The sequence below is a fragment of the Anser anser genome (assembly GCF_964211835.1).
Source record: "Anser anser genome assembly, chromosome: 20".
In the NCBI taxonomy this organism is placed as follows: domain Eukaryota; kingdom Metazoa; phylum Chordata; class Aves; order Anseriformes; family Anatidae; genus Anser; species Anser anser.
The window spans coordinates 3,836,439-3,855,078 of record NC_139741.1 but is presented as its reverse complement, the minus strand read 5'-3'; the positions used below and the strand labels follow the sequence as shown (position 1 = coordinate 3,855,078).

The following is an 18,640-nucleotide window of genomic DNA, read 5'->3' as shown; positions in this document are numbered from 1 at the left end:
TCATTCAGCTGCTCATGCTCGATTTCCGCACCTGCCACAAGGACTATGCTTGTTAATTTCACAATGTGTCTGAATACCTGAAAAGCTCAGGTGTCAGGCAATGAGCGTTACTTTGACATAAACAAATAGCATCGACTAGTGATCCTGCAAGACAAATAGGCAGACAGAAGCACTTTTGAATTGTTGGAGTAGCCTAAGTTGCATCTGTATTTTAGCAAGCAGGTTGCTTTGTTTGTTTTTAAAATGCAAATGTTCTGTTCTCCATGCAGACACAAAACAGCGAGCAATCAATGCCGAACTACAGAGCTTGTTGAGAGATTTTCTTGACGGCTCTGATTGCAGCTTGGAGACTGTTGGCTTGTTCGGTATTCAGGACAAGCTCACATTTGCTCCCCTGGAAAATAACTGCAGCAATCTTCGCATTCTGTGTGATCGCTGCTTGTGCACGAAGCCCTGACATGAAGTAATTGGGAATGCCCGACAGTCGGGCATGGCTCAGCAGGCAAATGTTGCTGGATATACAACCCGTACCGTTTCCTCCTGTTCACCTTGTATATTCGCAGCCTTTCTTCCTCTGCCACAGGGTCTTCAAGAATCCCGTCCCATCGAAGGCTTTCGTTAAGCTGAGCAGAAAGACCTAGATCTGTTTGACCAGAGTCCAGAATGGTGGAAGTTGATGCTAAAACTTCGTTTACTTCTGCCTCCATCTGAATCCCTTTGGTGTAGTTTTGGGCTGAGTCAGGGTTCCTCCCATGACTTACGATTCCAGGCGATGCAGCGGAGCGAGCCTTCTGCTTTCGGGGTTTGTGATGGTGTTTACCTGTTAATGTGATAAATCAGCAAAAAATTCTACCTTGTCACTGAGGCTTTTCTGCTTCTTGTAATGAAGATGATAAGTGCTTGCTGTGCCCTGTGCATGCCCAGTAATAAGGAACTAAAAATACCAATGGCCTAAAATCTTACTTTCAAGTGGGAAATATATTTATATATATGATTGGCTAACCTAACAATTCTCTCACCTGTCAAATGTTTTTATTGAGGCCATTAATGCATTAATAGCACTTCTGCACTGGCATCAAGTTCACCATGCTTACTGAACCTGATTTATGCAGGAAATTCAATCTTTGTTGCCAGGGATTTTTCCAAAGCTGTCATCCATTCGTAGGGCAAGCAATGTGATTTTTTTAGTACCATTTCCGGAAGCTTTGAGACACCGGAGGGGCGCAACCATGCTGCTGCTGAATGCGGGCCCGTGGGATGGTGGGCACTGGAGTTGCTCTGCAGCTACCGACAGAAAACCGCTGGGTATTTAAAGCATTTTCGGCAGTTCTTGAAACTTCTTGACAGATGCCGTATGCCTCCTACTGTTTATGCTGTGCAGTTACATGTACTCAGTCTTTCAGTTATAGGTGTGTAGGTATGCATGCACAGAGCTATAAATGAAGCTGCATGGCTAAACTACAAGCTCTGCATAGGCACTGGAGCACTGAGAGATGTCGAGTGCCACAGATGGCTCTGAGGAAGCGCCGTGGCTCCTCTCCCCATGCACCCTTCCCCTGGCCCAGCTCACCTGCCCGCATGGCAGCAGTGCTCTGGCTTGGTGGCGGTGGTGGCTTCGCACCTGGGGCCTGCGGGCAGCCCCTGGCCCCCCGCCGCCTGCCCTTGCTGCCCTCTTGCCCGATGGCTGCTGCAGCAGCTCCAGCATGGCCCCGTGCCACTGCCCCTGAGCCTGCAGGGGAGGGAAAGAGGGTGGGAGAGTCAGTGACCACGGCATCCCCTCCTTCTCCATGACACCCTCCGCCGCCCCTCAGCGCTTTCCCCAACATCCCCCATGAGGTTTTGACCCTGTCTCCCTTCCCTCCCCTCATGCCTTCCCCCTCCGTTTCCCCTCAGGTATTGCCATTCCACCTACCCTTCCCTCAACGGCTTCCTCCTCCACCTCCCCTCCTCTCAGTGCTCTCCCCTTCCCCTCAGCACCCCATCTCCCCTCAGCACCTTCCCTTTCTCCTCACCTGCCTCCTCCTTTCCTCCCCTCGGCACCTTCCCCTCCATCTCACCGGGGCCTTCCCCTTCCCCTCCGCTGCCTCAGCGAGGTCTCCAGGGCAGCCATGGCGCGGGGGCCAGCCCGGGCCTGCCCGCTTGGCTAGGGCCCAGCGCCGGCCGTGATCGCTGCGTCCCCCTGTGCCTGGCTGTGGCAGAAAGCCCAGGCTTCCCTGAGGTACCGTAGGCTTAGCAATGAAGGCCTGAAGGGAAACTGCCCCTTCAACCCCGCTGCCTAGCCCACCTCGCCAAGCAGGGCGATGGCAGAGCTCCTTGGATGGCTGCTGAGGGGAACAGAGCTCAGCTCGGCGCAACACGCAGCTCTCCTGCCGCTCTGTGAGCCTGTTGTGAGGTGAGCCGAGTTGTTAACAGCCTCGCTGGGGAGAGAGATGAGAGCACTTAACTGGGAGGTGAGCCTGGATGAAAAGCATTGGCGGGCTCTTTTGCAGCAGTCACTGAAGTAATGCGCCGCCTTATTCGTCCTCCTGCCCCTGGATATAATGGGAGGTTTAGTTCTGGTTTTGTTGCGTTCCCCCCCCTTCCTCTCTGCCTCTTCCCTTCTCTCCTTCTGATCTATTTAGATGTGAGATTTGGCAGATGCTCGCAGCTGCATTCAGACAGGTTGTGATGAAATCGGCCTCCCAGGAGGCTGCTCCCACGGCGGCTCCGCAGGCTGCAGGCAGCACTTCTCCGACTGCAGCTAATGGTCTGATTTCAAAGTGTCAACAGCAGGGATTTTGCAGTGATGGTTATTACTAATGCTGTACAGCAGCCAGCAGGTCTCCAGAGCGTGCGTGCAGATGAAAGGGATGGTGACACGGGGCAGAAAGGCAAGGCAAACAGGAACAGCAGTGATGGGATGTAAATAATTCATCCAGGCTGAAAAGTGAGTGTAATATTTTTGCAGGCTGAGAGAAGGGGATCGCTTGTAGGTAGTGGTGGCCGTCCTTCATTTTATTATGCCAAAAATCTGACTTTCCAGCCAAATTAGAGCCCAGTGGTCGCGGCTGGCCTGGTCCACACAGAAGGAGACTCATCTTCTGATATCTGGAATGTCGGACAGGCAGGACCATCGGCAGTGTTTCCTGGTTAATCTGCCCCTGCTGAGGCTGGCTGAGAGGCAGCTGGGTGGCAAGATGCTCTCCAGCAGCGGGTAAGTGTATTCTGAAGGTGCATTGTCCCCAGGCAGATCCCATACCCCCTTACTGCTCTCTGTGCCTTTCGTCTCCCCCCCCCCCTTTTCTGTTCAAGCCACGCTCCAGTCTTAGTGAGTGGACATGCAATTCACATGAAAAATACGAAGAATAAACTTTCCACTGTCCTCTGAGAATTTCACTGTGTCTTGGAGGCATACGTATTTTAAAAGGAAATACAGCATGATTTCATAAAATAAAGTCCAATTTGCAACCCTCGCCAGTAAGTAGTTGTGTTCAAGCAGTAGAGCTGATCTGTACGTGTAAGGGTTGTGAGATTTGTCTTTCAGTTTGCTTGAATATTCTCACTGTCCTCTTTGGTTTTAGCTTGTCCATATTGTGAGTGTTACCTGAAGTGAAGGTAGTGCTGGACTTGTTTCCTCAGGTGAGATAGGGGCGTTCTGATGACCCCAGTTTGGTGCCAAACCTGGGTAATGCAACAGGCCAGTGCCGCTGAGAGGAGAGGTGTGAGCGTGCCCTATGTCCTGACTGGAAAAGTTAGTCATTCTTTAAGCAAATCTATAGACCTGGGGACACAAGCAAGAAAATTGGCAAGCCTTCAATACAAAGCCCTAAGACAATGTCAGAAAGTAGATCCTCACAAATGTGATGTATGTATTTATTAGGATATAAATGCTTAAGACCCCAATAAGTATCATTTTGTAATGTGCTGTAATCACCAAGACAAACGTCCTGCTGCAGGTGCTGGGGTGAACGTGGAAGTCTTCTTGTGGAATATTAAAGCTGATGCTGTAAACTTACCTTGAACAGGGAAATGAGAATTAGAATTGAGATGTGTTCACGCAAATGATAAAAACAGTGGATCAAAGTGGGGAGTTTGTCTTCAAAATGGGTAAAGAAGTATCTTAATTTGCTATGAAGCATCAGTATTTTTTAAACTTTTCCTTTGTCTTATTCTTGAACAGGTGTGTTCTAGAGACTTTTTTTTTTCTTTGCCAGATTAGTCACTGAATCGTTGACCTTTTTGCTTAGGAATAATAATTAGAGGGACGAGTACAAATTGAATTGCTGAGGACTGAATAATTGCAATCAGAGTAACAGTAGCTTGGAAAAAAAAAAAAAGGGCTCCTTGCTGTGAATTGCAAAGCAGCTAGAAGGGGCTGGAGTAGTCAGGGTGACGAGGAAGGGAGCACCAAATGTCCCCTGAGTGTGACACCTCCTGGCTGCCTGTCCCCAGGAGGTGGCCTTTCAGAGGTGAGCAACCAGCTGGTTTGGCCTTGGATTGCTCTGGGTGTTTTGAGCCCACCCGAGGGTTGCAGGGGAAGGTGCCAGTGCTGGCCAGCATCAGCTGGGGCATCTGCAGTGCTCTGACAGCGTCGCTGACAGCCCTGCAGGAGCAGCTTGCTGCCCGCTACAGTCCCGGCCGTGTGTACAGTTAAAACCTTTGGCAGCTGTGGGCTGGTGAATAATTCAGTGAAACCCATCATCGATAAAAGAGAGATTTTGAAGGGTTCTTTGGGTGGAATTGGAAGTGCCGGCTTTCTGAGAGATGAGTGTATTAAAAATTGACTTCGTGCTATCAAGATAAAACTCATATTTAGCCTTTCTAAATTTTTTATTCAGTGTCATATTTTTTTCCCTGTGACTTGCAGGTCTCAAGGCCCAGCTTTGCAGTCGGACTCTGAAGCATCCGTGGTTCTGTGGGGATCTCGACAAGCTGATTTGACAGCAGAATGGATACAGGCTCTGCAATGTGTGTCGTTTCCTGTGCCTATTGTTCTTGCCAGTACTGCTTGCTAAATAAGGTAATTTATCTTTTTCCTGAAGTTGGCTGAACCGTGTGTTTAATTTATTTATGTTATTGACTGTGTGGAGGAGTACCCTGGTGTGAAACGTCATCTTCAAACGCTTTCTTCCATGGAAATACAGGCTCTGTATTAATGCAAACACTGCTTCCTCTAATATGTTTTTCAACGTTTGCCTAACCCCAGAAGAAAGCAAAGCATGTACTCAGACTTGAGCTTGATTTACGTAAAAGTTAATTTAGGTTGCCTAAGCTTATTCCATGAGGTGTGCACGTATGGAGGGATGGGGCTTGCAGGGCTGCTGGGCTTTTTATGAGCAGGCTCTGAGCAGGCAGTAAAAGCATGGACTGAGGATTTATTTTTTCTTCTTTTTTCTTTCTCTGGCAGTAATTAGCATTTGTGAGAGTCTTCAGAATGTGAGGCAAGACAAGTTTTACGGTGATGAACTATGAGGGAGTGGGCTTGAAGCAGCTGTGGAGAGCAGGAGAGCTGCATGCTAACGTGAGCGGAGCAGCCTGGCTCACCCCATCCTGCCCTGCATCCGTGCCGTCCTTCGAGGGGCCCCAGCTTCTGCTGACACGGGGAGACCTCTCACAGCAGTCCTGACAGGGAAGGCAAAAGGAAATAACATCGCTTTAACTCCCAGAGCCTAGGGAAGGGCCTGTCTTGTCTGCTGTGGTGTGATCCTGCTCCAAGACACAGCAAGCAGCACCCCACCAGCTGCCACAGCAGCTCCTTGCAAGCATCTTGGCCCACCCTGGGGACACCTATTGCTCTACAGCCCCCTGGGCACTTCAGGGTTGCACAGAGCCACTCGAGCAGCATCACACGCAGCCGGTGCCACTGCCCAGAGCAGCACGTGGGTCCCAACCCCCTGTCCTCCTGCCCAGACGGTGCTGTGGCTTCCAGACCTGGGAACGGAGCAATCCGCGTGGGCCTTGTGGCTGCATTTCCCCATCACAGGGAAGACCGGAGGTGGTTAGATTGTTTCCCCAGTCGTTAATTCGGGAGCACCCGGCTTGAGTGAGCCTGCTGCAGGCAGCACAGCATTCAGCGGTGATCGGGGTTTTCCCTGCGCTAACCCCACAGCAGCAGCCCCGCACCTTCCTCCCAAAGCCACATTTTGCTGCTGGTTCCAGGCCACCTTCTGTAGCCGGTGCCTGTTGTTAGAGTCGTGTGTACAGATTTTGGGCCCCGCTTTTTAGATTTTTTTTCTGAGTTTTATTTTTTATTTTTTTTTATGTGAGTTGTTTATTGGGTTTGCTGGTTTTTGGGAGGTTTTGCTTTGCTTAGTTTTGGGGTTTGTTTGCTTTGGGGTTTTTGTTTTGTTTCTGTTGGTTTTGTGTGTGCTTTTTCGTTTTTGTTTGGGGGTTTTTGTTTTCTGTGTTTTTGTTTTTGTGTGGTTTTTGTTTGGGGATTTTTGTTTTTGTTTTCTGTGTTTGGTTTTGCGTGGTTTTTTTTTGTCTTTTGTTTGTTTTGGCGTTTTGTGCGCGGCTGTGGTTTTGCGTGAGGTTTCGCCTTTCTGTTCTCGTTTGGTTTTGTTTTGTTTGATTTCTGTGTTTTTGTTTTTAATTTTTATTTTACCGTAGTTTTCCTCCTTTCTTCCCCTTTCCCGTCTTCTTTCCTTCCTCCCGTCCAGCCCCCGTCCCCCCCCCCATCCCCAGTCCCCCCCCCCATCCCCAGTCCCCTTCTCTCCGCACCGGGGCGGGGGGAGGGGGCTCAGCTGGGGACCACCCCGGTCCCCTCCCCGCTCGGGGCCGTGGCCGCGGGGTCTCTCCGGGGGCTGCCGCCGCCAGGGGGTGCCCGGGGCGCGGAGCGGCGGGGCCGGGACCGGGGCCGGGGCCGGGCGGTGCAGGTGGCTCCGCTTCCGCCGCGCCCGGGGGCGGCTCCGGGGCTCGGTGCGGGAGCGCGGCGGAGGCGCAGGTGGGTGCCGGGGGGGAGGAGGAGGAGGAGGAGGAAGAAGAGGAGGGCGGTGGGGCTTTGCCCGGTTCTGCCCCGCCGTGCTGTGCCCCGGAGCTCAGGGCAGGTGGCCCTGGGTGGCTGCTGGGGCTCAGGGCTCCCGGTCCCTTCCCCCTGGGTAGCCCAGCACCCCCTTTGGGAACACCCCAGACCCTCTTTGGGGACACCCCGCACCCCCTTTGGGAACACCCCGGAGCACCCCAGGACCCTCCGTTTGGAGGGCACGCTGCTGGGAGCTCCCCAGCCAGGTGAGCCGAGCGTAAGTGGCGGAGGTGCGGGGGAAAGAAGTGAGCGGTGCGGGGCTGGACGCGCTCCCCTCACAGAGGCGGTGAGTCCTGGTGAGCTGGGCTGTGTGCCTGGCACCGAGCGGCCACGTGGATCCATCCTGCGGCCCTTGGGTGCTCCCTGCGGTTCTGGGAGCGCCGCCGGGCGCCAGCGAGCCCTGCTGTGTGCGGGGTGTTGGGGCTGTTGCAGCTCGGTCAAAGTCCATGGCTTCCTTCCTGCTCGTACCAACAACAGGGCTGGACGTGGAGGCACTGCTGCCGTGCCCACGTATGGCTCAAACGCTTCCCGGGGTGCCTAAAGCTTCGGCGTGCTGAGAAAGGGATTTTCACCCTCCAGGTAGGATGGCTGCTCTGCGGCTCAGAGCCATGCCCGTAGCAGGTTTTTGGCGAGGCTCGTGGCCGGGCTGCGCAGCAGCCGACTCTCCGCCGGCCATGGAAGTGCTGTTCCTGGTTCACTTGAGGTTATAGCGGCGGAACAGGCTGGCACGGGGTTCTCCTGCAAGGGATTCCTGGACAAACGCTGGCCTGTGCTCAGCATTTCCCTGCTCCGTCCAATTCTTTCTAAGAAACTTGATGCTTCTCTGGAGGCTGGGAGGTGCTGATTCCACCCTGCCAGCCACCCGCCACATAAGGCCTCCTGAGCTTTTTAACATATCAGAATAGTGAAACGAGTCTCTCTAATTAGCCATTTAGATGCTAATTTGCTTCTCCCGAGGCCTACGCCAGATCAACCTGCCCCAGAACGTGAGTCAGAGAGCAGAGCCTGCTGCCTTCATGAATTATTCACTTGGTGCAGAGCACCTGCCTGGCTGGGGATCAGAAGGAACCGGGGCCAAAGTCTGGTAAATAAAGATACACCTTGGCAGGTGGAACAGCGCTGGCTTCCCTCCCCGGCATTGCAGGGTGCTGGGGAGCCAGAAGACTGATTTGCTAGGGCAAAAACTGGTTCTTTATAGCTTACCATATATCAAGTAGCCGTGCTAATAAGTGCCTCTCATTAATACGGGCTTGTTGGTACCGTATGTCGGTTTTCCTGTAGAGCTGATTTTATCTTCCCACTCAGAGGACTGGCATGGACCTCCAGGGCATTGTGTTTTATAATCCCTTTAACAAGCACCGTCTTAAAGCACTTAGGCTTCTTGCCACTGCTGCTAGGATTGCGAAGCAGCTCTGGTGCATGGGAACCTTCTCCCCCCCCCCCCCCCCAAGACCTCGTCCCCACTTGCTCCTTTTCCCACTTAGCCTTATGTGCTAACACTTCTCTCCTTTCCTGTGTGCTGAGACTGGTTTGTGCTTATCTGAGCTGGGCCAGCCGGAACCCAATAGATGGCTCTGAACGAGGTCTTCCCCGCGCTGCTGGCGCTGCTTGGATTGAGCCGTCGCGGTGGGACAGACCGAGAGAAAGTGTCTCCGTGTGTTCCTTAAACGTTGTCCCTGAGCCTGCCAAGGCTTTGTGGTGCTTATTTGGACGCTGCGTGTTCTTTGTTGGCCCAAGCCGCAGAAACACGAGTCAAGTCTGATCAGATTGCGTTGTGTGGCTTCTCCGTCTGCTGCAAAGGGCTGGCACGGACGGCGGGGACTTGTCACAGCAAGGCGCTGCAGAAAGCCCCTTACCGCGGGGTGCTGTGCTCCAGCTGGCTCTGTCCCTTCCCGAGAGCAGGAGGTTTGAGGACTGCTTGGCTTCCTGGTGAGCCCCTGTGCCTGCAGCGGGCTCCTGGTCGCCGGGGGGGCTGAGGGACTGCTGGCTGTGGGTGCTGGGAGGGCTGAGGGACTGCTGGCTGTGGGCCTGAGGGGGCAGCTCAGAGTGGCTTGAGCACACAGGTACAGCCCCGACTCAGGCCGGTGCTTGTACAGGCCCAGTGGCGACTCTCAGACTTCTTGTACCTTGAGAGTGACCTACGTGTCTTCTGCCACGCTCCTGCAGCCCCAGGGGTCGTTCTGTCACCCTGAAAGAGCCACGTGCTTTGAGATACAGCAGTGGCACGAGGATCCTTAGCACGCGAGGGGAAGACCCGCGTCTGGACCAAGAGCCTTTCCCTCGCCTCCTGGGAGGAACGGGCCCGGCGGCGCTGGGTTGCCCTTATCTCCCTCCGTCCTCGCTGATCCCCTGTCATAGCAACGAGAGCAAGCACTCACTTAGTTGCTAAGGTTTCCCGGGGCTAATGGGGTCTGGTGTGCGGAGCAGAGAGTAATTACGCCGCGTCTTTGAGGGAGCAGCAGCTAAAAGGAAAACGGGGCCAGAACGGCACCCGATGCGAGCGGGGAGTCCTGGGGGAAGTGCCGCCCTCGGAGCAGGCGAGTTAATTACACCGGCACCGCTCGGCTCGGGGATCAGGAGCTCGGCTCTGGCCAACTGTTTAATTTTTATTTTTTTTAATGAAGTATTAAAAAAAAAAATTCCCTAATTAATTTCCTATAAAAACAAATTAATACAGACACGAGGTGCTTAGCTGAAATAACCAGGCAAGTGAAAGCCGGCTGGGGAGCTCCTTACGGGCCTGTGTAGGACGTTTTTGTTTTTTGCAGGGCTCCAAGGGATTCATGCTTCGTGGGCACCTGTAATCAGCCCAGCCGCAGGAGGGCTCGTGCAAGCTGTGCCTTCGCTGCCATGAGGAGCTGGTGCCTGCTGCGGTGACTGCCTCAATGTCAACAGGACCCTTCGGTTTCTAACGTTGGTGCAGTCAAGGTAATGTCAAAATGTGTTCAAGGTGGAGCGGGGAAGGGGCTCAGCGTAGCAAGACGGTACTAAAAGCGTACGTGAGCTGGAAAAGCAAGTGGATAAATTTGGGACGGAAGAGCGTTAAGGGTGTTAAATACGGAGCTACAGCCTGGCTCAGGGAGTGCATGATGCAGGCATCTCTGGAGGCTGGGAGGATGTTCTGGAAAAGTATCGCTGTGTTGTGCTCTGTTCTTCTATTCTTCTCTAAGCCTCTGCTCTTGGGGCTGGTCAGATAGCAGCTACCGTGCTCACTGGACCTTTGGCATGACCTGCCAAGGCTCTTCTCTGTTATTAAGGTAAGGATGAGTTATGCTGAGGCTGCTGTTGTGCCGTGAAAGGCCGGTTTTCTCAGAAGGGCCTGAAGTGCTTTGACAGGGCTGTGTCTGCAGTACCGCCTTCTTCAGTGGGGCTGCACAGGGGAGAGGCCTCCTCCTTCGCTGCCTTGCGGTCACCGCGCAGGGCTGGGGGACCAAGCCACCAGCACGACCCTGCTGCTTTTCCCTCCACGCAGACCTCGCCAGAAGATTTCCCCTCACAGACTGAGGCCCTGCTGTCAGGCACCTTGTTCTCTGGCTGGTCCAGGGCTCGTCACAGAGGCAGCAGAAGCAGCTCTCTATTAGAGCAGCAGGCAGAGATGAGCTCAGCTACACGTACCCGGGCAGCTCCTGGCTCACGGCGGGGCAGCGCTCCTTCCCTGCCACGCTCCCCACCGCTTCTCCGCCAAGCGCAGCCAGGTGGACTCGGGTTTAATGAGGTTTTGTTTCACATGGCTTCCTCCATCGCAGGAAAGGAACGAACAGGTGGAGGGTTGTTAAAGCGGGTCATTTCGTACCGGCAAGACAAGGGCTTCCTTGTAATTCTTAATTCGAGTAAAAAGCAGACTCGTGGAGCGGGAAGGTTTCTGTCTGTACCGCTCAGTGCCTGTGCTGCCCCTCTATTCTGTATGTGGTGTACTTGCAGCAGTGCCAAGAGCTGTGGATTTCTCCTGCTCTCGCTGCTGGAGACCGGCTGCTTCCCTGCTCTCTGCCTTGGGGAGAGGAGAGGAGGACAGGGAGGGAATGTTCAGGGAGGTGGGCGCTGACTGCAGCGTCTCTAAAAGGTAACGCAGCGAGGGCTGGCTGCGAGAGGGCTGCTTGTTTCACCACAGCCCGCAGAAATGACTCCTCAGCCTGCCGGGGTTTTGCTATCTCGGTGTTTCTGATGAGGCTGATTCCCCTGTACTTCTTGTCCTGTACAGAGATAAGAGGGAGGGTGCTTCATGTCTTCCTGGTACCGTTTCTCTGGCATCAGTCCTGGGGCCGTGCAAGATGTTCCTTTCCCTCCAGCCCTGTTAGAGCTCCAGTTTCCGCCCCAGCAGACTGTGGCCTGCAGTCCCATGGTGTTCTCATTGCCTTCTTGGAGGTACCTGTGTCAAACCACCCCGATCTTTTTGCAGAGGCAAAGGTGCAACGCCGTCTGCAATGCCAGGGTACATCAGAGGGAGCAGCAGATACTCGCTGCTGCTGAAAGAAAATGCTCCTGTAAATATTTTAGGGGATAATCTCTCTGAAGACTGCTTGGGGATATGATGGATCTCTAGGCTGTTCTGTTTTCCCTCTCTCTTTGCAGATGCTGCTCAGGGAATGGTGGAGAACAGAAAGCGTATGCTCAGTAACAAGAGGCAAAAGAGCATGACATTGCTTGTTTTTGTTCAGTCATGCTGAGAAAAGCGCACTGTGGTATGAGGCTGGAGAATGTGGTTAGGTCTCTCCTGAGAAAAACGCTTAGCTGATGTGCTCTATTCTGACTTGCCTTCAGCTCTGTTAGAGCATATAAAGCTCTGCAGAGGAGGGGTGGATGGATTCGGCACCGTTGTCCACCCTGAAGGCACAGGTGCTGGCAAAGCAAACTCCTCTGCCCTGGCCACGCTGTGGGGTGGATCTCCAGCTCTAGGTTTTAGGATAAACATCCCACAGTTGCCAAGTGCTGGTCACGTCGGTCTGGTTGCATGCATTCAGCCTTGCCAGTGGCCATCAATTGCGTGGGCTGTGCTTTTCTTCAGGTGTGCGTGAGTGGGAGGGAAGAGAATGTGGTACAGCTGAGGAGTAATTTAATATATGCATTTGTGTGGGGGGTAAATATGCATATAATCCTGTAACAACGCATCACAGGCTTGGAAAATCTCTGAAAAATCCCGGGTCAGCTGTGCTGTGTGAAATTTTAGCTTCTCTCTGCCTCTTAACACTGGCCTGGGGGTGGGAGCCTCTGTTCCTTTGCCATTAATGCTCAATTGCTCCCAGGTGCATGAGCTGCAGTGGGACATGCGGGGACTGTGTTCTGTCTCTGCCTGAGATCATAAAGGGGCTGACAAGAGCAGGAGGTGTTCTGGTACAAAATGGAAATGCAGGCATAAGTGAAAGCGAGGAAGGTATCTGGTAAATAGAAGATGCCAGGGCTCAAGGATTTCATATAGGGATGACTCCTTTCAAGAGTGGTCCCCTTAGCTAATGTAGTAAAGGTTTAAAAAAACGTGTGACAACTCTGTCCTTCCTGCTTTGACCTCTTTCTCTGCTGAACCTGCCTGCAGCATCCCTGCCTCGCTTTGCTGTAGTCAGGCCACGCTGCTGGGCGTTGTGTGGAGCTGCTGGAGCCTTCACCTGTTTTACACGTCTGTCCCCTGCACTGAAAGAAGTCTGTGCCTCGCCTGGAATTCCTCCTCCTGCCTGGTGTAAGAGCTGGGTTTTCAGGCTCTCCGGAAGCTGGATGGTCGGAGAGGAGGCTGCAGGGTTGTGGTTTGCAGCCGCCCTGGCTGGAGGCTGACGTGGGTTTGGCAGGGGATAGCTGCCAGTGCTGCAGCCCGGGTCAGCGTTTCTGCGCTGGGGGGCGAGTGCGGCACGTGTGGCACATGTGAGCTCAGCGCGGGGAGAGGTCGATTTGCACAAGCTGCCCAAGTATAAAAGGGCCAAGGCCGTGCAGCTTGCGAAGCCTCTGTGCCTGGCAGAGAAGCAGAAGGCTCTGTGTGTCAGCAGCAGATAGCAGGCGGAGGTGCAGCACGCTGAACCGCAGCACGGGGGTAAGTGTGCTGTGAATTGAGACTGCAACATGTGTTTTCTTGGGAATTACTGCACTGTTGGCAGGTGATATAACTTGCCTGCTATTGTATCTGATTTGTGTTTGCCAAACAGCGTTAAGCACGTTATCTCTGCCCAGCAGGTATGGTTTCAAAGCTGGCAAATGTCTGTTCTGGGAAAGGTAAGTATTAATACCTAGAAATTTATGCATTAAGGCTCATGAGACACTTGCTCTGCTGGAGAGCAAATCCAGCTGGAAGAAAGCTTGGTATGTCAAGACTGGGTTTGCCTCTGCTGAAATCTTTTGGCTGCTTCTGCCCCTTGGTGCTTCCTGTTCATCTGAGCTGCCGGTAGGGCTGAGGCTGTCCCTTCTGGGGATGCGTTTCTCCCGCGAGCGTGTGGCAGTCGGCTCTGGCTGCCTTTAGCAGGCGGCTCACGGTGAAGCTGTCACCGAACGCGGGGGATCACTGGTGTGACCGTGCTGGTTACAGGAGCCCCAGTAGGAGATCTGCTGAAAGAGGTGCTGTCTTAAACATCAGCAAATGCAAACAAGCTGCTATTGTAGGCTGTAGTTATAAATACCAGGCTATTATGGAGGCAGTTTTAATGAACGAAGTGACTTGCCACTATTCATTCTGATTGTCGCGTGGGCTTTTGTTTGTTACCCCATTAGGAGGTAAAAACCCAGCAACTGTAGCTTCTTTGTGTTCTTTAGAGTGGCTTTCTCTGTCAGTACTGCAGCGTTAGGGCTCCAGAGGTGATGGAGCAGAGATTGTTCTTGCAAACAACACTTTTCTCTGGTTGGAAATGAAAAATTATAATGGAACTGACAAAGAGTCTGCGGCCTTTTTTCAGTGCTATAAAATCTAAACTTCCAGGCTTGTCTTAATGTAGTATCAGAAGGTATTTACTGGCTTATATTTCATGAGGATGATGGTATGTTTTTATTGCTGTCTGTGGGTGCGAGTCAGTCTGCTTCCAGCGAGTGTGACGCCGGCAGATCACCTCCATCGTGTTTGCTGGGAACAGCATCCCCTGGGGACGACTGGTGGGGCTGTGCCAGGCGCTGCCCTGGGCTTCCCTGCTGCGCTTCATGCTGGTGTTTGCTTCTTACAGGTGTGACCCCTGCCTCCTCGCAGCCTGGTGCCATGGCCGACACGATTTTTGGCAGCGGGACGGGCCAGTGGGTGTGCCCCAATGACCGGCAGCTGGCTCTGCGTGCCAAGTGAGTCGCCCTCCTCTCCTTCCAGCCTCGGCGCTGGCCTGAACGCTTTCCAGTTAGTGGCGTGGGGCACCAGCCTCATCCGCAGCCTGGCTGCGAGGCAGGAGTTGCTGCCTGTCACACAAACCCCTCTGCACCCTCGGGGCGAGCTGCGTGGACGGGGCAGGAGCCTGCTAAGCTGGGGTTCGGTGCTCGGCTGCGGCGCGGAGCTGCCAGGCTGCAGGGGAGCGTGCAGTGCTGCCGGTACCTCTAGGAGTCCATCAGTGTGTTCCACCAGCTCTTCCCGGAAGGGCTTGGAGGCAGGCTGTATCTCTCCACCACCCTATATATAATTGAGAGCATCCCCCAGCTGCCAGAACTCCTTTGTTTTAGCAACTTGTCATTTGATCTCATTTTCCACTGAAGTTCAATTACCGCATGACCTAAAGACAAGGGGATGGAGGTGAGTCAAGCACTGGAATTGCATTTGTTTCTTGGATGCTTTCCTTCTCTGGCAGCCAGTGTTCTGCTCCTGCCACCTCTGCTCCTGGCTGAACCTCTGGGGTCAGCCTGCTGCGGGCTTTTAGAAAATACGGGATCACCCAGTGTCAGAGGGAGGGCACTGGCTGAGTGGGAACGGTGCACGCCACTGCCACTTCTCCTGCCTTCACCTGAAAGCCTCATTAAAACAGCTGTGCCTGATTGTGCCCTGGATTCTGCTGGCAAGCGTGACTTTATCCAGTGACCTCTAAACCCCTACTGAATGGAAATTAATTGAGCTGTGAAAGCTCCCTCCTGTCCCCAAGCGAGCTGAGGAGAAATGTCAGCTGTTCTACAGAGGCGTAGAGGGAAGTGGCTTGCCACAGTGTTCCTGCAGGCCTGGGGTAGACCAAGGGAGGAAGTTTCCAAATTTCTGTTTATTTCCAGGTATGCCTGGTGATTTGCGTGGTTGAACTGAGGCCCTTAGGAACATGGGATCTGGATGGAGGAGGGTGCTTTCCTTTCACAGCTTAATTCCTCCCCCCACCCCTTCCCCCAGGCTCCAGACGGGCTGGTCAGTGCACACGTTCCAGACGGAGAAGCAGAGGAAGATGCAGGCTCTGAGCCCGCAGGAACTCGAGGTCATTCTGGAAGTCATCCGCAAGGCAGAGAAATTGGACGTCGTCGAGCAGCAGCGCATAGGGTACAGTCACGTCCGTTTGTCCCCTTCCTTCAGAGGGAAAGGTCAGTGCAGATGGGGAAGTGGCTCTCCTGGCTGCCTGAGCTCAGCCTTCATCAGTCAGAGCATCCCTTAGGTCAGTTCTTTTCCCCTCCCATGTTGCTTGTTTGGAGGTGAGGAGCGTTGGGAAGGATGTGATTTAGTTTTTTCCTTCTTCCAACGTCGCAGGCCTTTCTCATGCCTTCTTTGAGCCTTGGGACTTCTGTGGTTGCGGCCATTGACACAGTCCCTGGTAAATGCAGCCAGTGCTAAGGCAGCTGCCCCAGTGGCTCTGGAAGATGCCTGAGGAGACGCCAAGCTGTGCAGCTGCACCCACTGCTGGTGGACGGCACGGCTCAGAGACCATTCCTGGCAGTGCCGTTAGGTTTTCCCTGGTCCACAGCAGCCCCCTGGGATTTTGCCTGGAGCAGTGAATGGGTTTGTGTTCTACTTGGCTGAGTTCTCTGGATGGGGTTTGTTAGCTTGAATTATTTGATTTACAGGCATCCTTTTCCTTCTTGCTGCTGCGGATTTCTATTTGCTCTCAGTCCTGCTGGAGATCTGGCCTCAGCTGTGTCTGTGCTTGACCTGCGCTGACGGTCTTTAAAGCAGGGGAGTTCAGCCGTCCTGCAGCATTTCCCAGCAGGGTTTATGCTCGCCAGGCAGGAAGCCTCAGTGACTCCCAGCCCAAGGCCAGCAGGCCCAGCTTCATGCCCCTGCTCTCAGCTCTGTCCCTGCACAGTGCACGTTAGTGCTGATGAGGACGAGCAGCGATGTTTGTGTGTTGCATGGGAGACCCCAGCAGCCCTGGAAGCAGCCAGCGACCCCGAGGGGCTGATGGCTCCTATGCTGGTGTAGCTGTGCACAGCGATAGCCTCGCTGTTCCCCTGCTGAAGCGTTCTCTGAAATGCCTGCGTTAACTCCAGGGGTTTCTCGTGTGCTGAAGTCAAGGATCATAAATCCGGTAACGACGGCTCAGCCTGGCTGTGCTGTCTGACCTCGTCACCGCGGGCAGTGCCTCTTCCAAATAGACCTTGCCGTCCTCGCAGCGTGGGGCTTGGCTGGTGGGACATTAGCGCTAGTGAGAAGGGGGATGCGAGGATAACAGGACTGAGCCACGTGCACACGCGTGGCTGCGGCTGGTTGCTGCCTCTGAGAAACGGGCTGGCTGTTTGTCATCCTCCCCATCGATGCCTGACGATGGCCGCGCAGCGATCTCACAACAGCAGCCTCGCTCTGCATGCCCTCCGCATCTCGCATCCGAATCGCTTATCCCTCCTTCCTTCCCTTCCGTGGTCCTGCTGCTGTGGACGTTGCGCATACATATGTGCTTCCTGTCTTCCAAGCAGGCTGTCGAACGAAGCAGGGGGCAGTTGCTGGCATTCTTGTACCGTAGCCAGGCTCATTTTGGTCTGATGGCTTCAGTCTGGCCTTCCTGCTTCTAATGAGATGTAAGTCGCATGCCTGCAGTGCTGCTTTCAGGGAGTGCGTGTGAAAACAGAGCAGGGCTTGGCAGGTCTAACAGTCTAACTCCTCTGCCCTTTCCATGTGCTGACTTGCCCTGATCTGAGCACTGAACCCTTTTCCTGCTCCCCAGGCAGGAAATCACTGTGCTGAGACCATGCTGCCGAGGTGGCACTGAGCTCCTGAAGGGTACTGAGTGCCTTTCTTGTGAGCCGTCTGCCCTGTGCCCACTGGCTGAGCCATGCCTGCCAGTGGTGCTCCCAGTTTTGCTTATTCTGGGCTCGGTGAGCACCAGTAGGTGGACTTACAAGGGTTTTATTCCCTGAAGACCAAGAGCCAGCTAATAGGAAACACTGAGCTCAGAGACTGAAGCAGAAGTACATACGGTCCCAGCAAGGGGCTCAGAACTGCACAGGAGAGGCACAGGTAGGCTGAGGCCGGAGCACACACCTGCAGGTTTTTGGCAGAGCTTCTTGCTATAGATCTGAGATTGCCACAGAGCCGTTCTGCAGTGCCCAAGGACCTGCTGTGACCTCTGCCTGGCCTTGTTCCCTGCAGGCGCCTGGTGGAGCGGCTGGAGAACATGAGAAAGAACGCGATGGGAAACGGCCTCTCCCAGTGTTTGCTCTGCGGGGAGCTGCTCGGGCTGCTGGGGAGCACCTCGGTCTTCTGTCAGGACTGCAAAAAGGTGGGTTTGCACAGGGGCTCCTGCCTGTTCCTGGTAGCAGAGCTGCCCAGGCAAGGCCACCGGGGCTCTCAGAAGGTAGATCACTCTGTAGAGTTAATTTAGCCCTGTTTGATTGGGTCGGTGCTGTCAATCCACAGGGTTTTCTCTTTTTACCTTATTCCTTGTGATCCTAAAGTGCTTAATCTGCACTTACTGCTGAGATGGCGTGCATCAGCCTGGTAGATACCGGGCTTCCAGATACAGGGCAGAAATGTACGTCCGTCAGAGGCACCTACGGAAGTGTCTGTGTGCTTTACTGCTCCTTCCTGCAAGGTCTGCCCTTAGACCTTCCAGTAGCACGTTTCTACAGAGAAATAAAGGCTCAAACCCATCTTTAAGTTCCAAACCAGTGTAAGGTTTCCAACCTTGATGATACGTAAATTACCCTGTGCATCAGTGACTGTGTGTGTCGTTGGCAGCACTGCGCGGGTGCTGTTTGGAAGGGAGCACAGGTGTGTAGGGAGGCCTACATAATGTGTAGGTCCTACATAACGTCCTACATCCCTGTGGGATGATTGTTGCTTGTCTGGGCTCCCCGACAAGCAGGGGTTAAACTGCATTGCTGCGGAGATGAGGATCTCCAAGGCAACCACCTTATCCTCCCTCTGCTGGGAGGCTGCTTCTGGTGCACTTGAAGCCCATCTTTCCCTGGGGAGATGTCTGTGTGAGTGGCTTCGCCTCAGAGCGGTGCCTGGGGAGAGGTGAGGGTACCCAGTGGGTGCAGGAGTGCTTCTGACTTGCTGGTGTCAGGGTGGGAGGGAGCAGCCTGGCGTCCCTGGTGGGCACCAGAGCCAAGGGGACCCTCGCTCGTGCCACCCACCCCATCACTGCGGAGCTGTCCCATGGAGTCCCACAGGGCAGCGCTGAGTAAATCCCGCTCCTTTACCACGTAGGGGTGCGTGTTGGCAGCTCTGCGCAGGCCATGATGAACCTTCCGTGCTGGCGCTGGTGGAGTTGGTGGGCTGCAGGTCTCACAGTCAGCACCGAGGGCCCAGCACCCCTCCACCGTGCTCAGGGAGCTGCCGTGAGCAGTGCTGCC

General features: G+C 54.0%; 1 protein-coding gene across 7 annotated transcripts in view; it reads left to right on the top strand.

The window, feature by feature from the left end:
• Positions 1-6,763: 6,763 nt before the first annotated feature.
• Positions 6,764-18,640, top strand: part of RPH3AL (rabphilin 3A like (without C2 domains)) — a 38,217-nt gene continuing 26,340 nt past the window's right edge. The window contains exons 1-5 of one of the 7 annotated variants that reach the window (XM_083806331.1): positions 6,764-6,922; positions 9,769-9,928; positions 14,128-14,236; positions 15,252-15,395; positions 17,433-17,562. In XM_083806331.1, the coding sequence (XP_083662457.1) occupies positions 14,160-14,236; positions 15,252-15,395; positions 17,433-17,562 (351 nt within the window). In that variant the 5' untranslated portion in view covers positions 6,764-6,922; positions 9,769-9,928; positions 14,128-14,159. The other 6 variants (XM_083806336.1, XM_083806332.1, XM_083806333.1 and 3 more) reach the window with 6 other exon arrangements.